This window comes from Papaver somniferum, chromosome 1 (assembly GCF_003573695.1).
Source record: "Papaver somniferum cultivar HN1 chromosome 1, ASM357369v1, whole genome shotgun sequence".
NCBI lineage: Eukaryota > Viridiplantae > Streptophyta > Magnoliopsida > Ranunculales > Papaveraceae > Papaver > Papaver somniferum.
Genome location: NC_039358.1, coordinates 212,130,957 through 212,133,149, shown reverse-complemented (window position 1 = coordinate 212,133,149; position 2,193 = coordinate 212,130,957). Strand labels below are relative to the sequence as shown.

Genomic DNA, 2,193 nt, shown 5'->3' with positions numbered 1-2,193 from the left:
CATTTCATGAACTTTCCGTACTCGTTGTTCCCTTAGAACCCTTGGTCAACAACTTGAACTTTGATTCCTCTAGCACCGGCATCGTTTGGATAAATCCATATTGACGGAGTACTCGACGGGGATCAAAAACTATAAAGCCTTCGGGATAAAACAATGGCCCATAGTACATCCCCAACGGCATATCTTCATCCTCAACAACATCATCATCTTCTTCATCCTTTTTGTATGGTTGAAATACAACTTGTTCAGCAGTCAAAGAGTCTAAGTTTTCTCTCAAAGCTTTCCTTTTTATTCCTCTTCTTATTTTCCTTGAAACTCCATTTGGCCGATGTAGGGAATGTATCTACCCATTTGTCATCTTCCTTGACTAAATTCAAATCAGGGAAATGGTCATATATCCATACCTACACCAACAATATTGAAAACAAAACACAAAACTTAATTATTAGGATCAGTAGAATTGGATCATGGAGGTTATCAACTTGGGGAAACAGAAGCAAGTTCGGCTTATGTACAAAACAAGGTTTAAAGCCGAACCCCTACAAGTTCGGCTCAGGATATTGAAATCGAAACAGCCAAACCTATAGAAAAGGAGGTTCGGCGTAAAATAAACCAAAATTGAAAGACGAGTTTTTTCTTGAAAATGGAACCACAATGTGTAAACTTACTTGAAGAACTGTGAAATAACCTCCAATGTTTCTACTTGTTAACCTAGACGCAGTTTCCAGTTTCTCCAATAGAAAAGAAAGGGTCGCGGTTCCCCAAGAGTACTTGTGGCAGCTTTTCAAATCCTTTAACAATTGAAGGTATTGAGCACTTACCTTGTTCCCACTGTTATCAGGAAATATAACACTTCCTAAAGTATGCAACAAATACGCGGTAGCAGTGCGCATAGCTGTGACCTCGTCCATAACCAACTCCCCCTTTGAAATTTTCTCATTTGTGTCTCCAAAACACTTTTTTAAAGCAGTGAACTTGATTTTCTTCAACTTCTTTGTGCTAGAATCCACAAACTTCACCTCTTTAGCAGCGCAGGCAAACTCCAATTTTGTTTTGTCTTTTGGCAAACCAAGAGTTACCTCAGCAAGTACATACAACTCATCCCAAGTCATTTCATAAACCGATGAGTAAACATTTTTCCCATGCGTTCTAAGACCACTAATCTTTTGTCCATCATCTGGAGTGATTGCCATCTCGCCAAATGGGAGATGAAATGTGTAAGTCTCTGGAAAAATCTCTCACAAAAGGCTGAGTTTGTAACTGCATCAAATTCCTCTTGTGCATAGAAAATAGCAGGCCATAAACCTGAGCCTTGTACTAAATCCACCACCTCAGGAGCCTCTTTGAAAATATCCCAATGTGCGGCGCTTTGATGTCTAAATACGCGTACTGCATCCCTGTTATCCGGAGTCTCGTAAATTTTCTTCGCCCATGACTCCTTGTAGCCAATCAACACTCGTCCACCATCTTCAGGGAGACCATGGGGAAAACCATCCCTGCGAGGACGTATCACATTATCCGGATGAGGAATGTGCTTACTTGTCTCCCTTTATGTAACAACTTTATCTTGTTCTTGTTCTAGTTCTTCTTCTTCTTGACCTTCCTCACCAACATCTTCATCATTGTCATTCTCTTGTTCTACAGGAAAAGAGAAAGTCGTATCAATTCCCCTTTTCCATGCATGTAAGTTCTTTGTGCCATCACCTCGATGTTTGGGAGTTTTTGAGTTAGAAGGAGTCACTTCCATTGTTCTCCTTTTGAGCTTCTCTTTGAATTTTCCTGGATGGGTGCTAACACAAATTACAAACCTTAATTAGTTTTCCAAATTAATTAAATATGATAACTCACATATAAGTGGACAATTTTACAGGAAGATTTTGGCCATACACAGTGTAAAGTTCGGCACATTCGATATTTATCACAATGAGCCAAACTAGGTGGCCAACAGTATTAGCCATGGTCAGAGAAAAGTTCGGCACATTCGATATTAATCACAATGAGCCGAAAAATGAACCCAACAGTAATAGATCGGTTATTAAATAATGGCATTCAAGTTCGGCTGATTATCATAAAAAAAATTTGGTGCCGAACTCAGCGGTTCGGCTCATACGTTATTCAAGTTTTAAGCCGAATTGTTCTTCATCTGTGTAAAAAAAAATAAGTTCGGCTGCGACATTTCAGCCGAACACTACC

The 2,193-nt window shown here is 39.5% G+C and overlaps 1 protein-coding gene across 1 annotated transcript; it reads right to left on the bottom strand.

Annotated features, from left to right (window-relative positions):
- Nucleotides 1-245: 245 nt before the first annotated feature.
- LOC113359692 (protein MAIN-LIKE 1-like) lies at nt 246-1,193 on the bottom strand. Its single transcript, XM_026603285.1, has 2 exons — nt 669-1,193; nt 246-404 (listed from the first exon to the last, which is right to left on the bottom strand). Exons 1-2 carry the CDS (start codon nt 1,191-1,193, stop codon nt 246-248), a joined length of 684 nt encoding a protein of 227 aa, XP_026459070.1.
- Nucleotides 1,194-2,193: the final 1,000 nt, after the last annotated feature.

Bases quoted from the DNA above. Each gene is read 5' to 3' on its own strand.
- LOC113359692 (XM_026603285.1), bottom strand. From the start codon at position 1,193: ATGGCAATCACTCCAGATGATGGACAAAAGATTAGTGGTCTTAGAACG. The intron at 405-668 runs GTAAGTTTACAC...TTGTTGGTGTAG, and splicing joins GTTATTTCACAGTTCTTCAA to GTATGGATATATGACCATTT.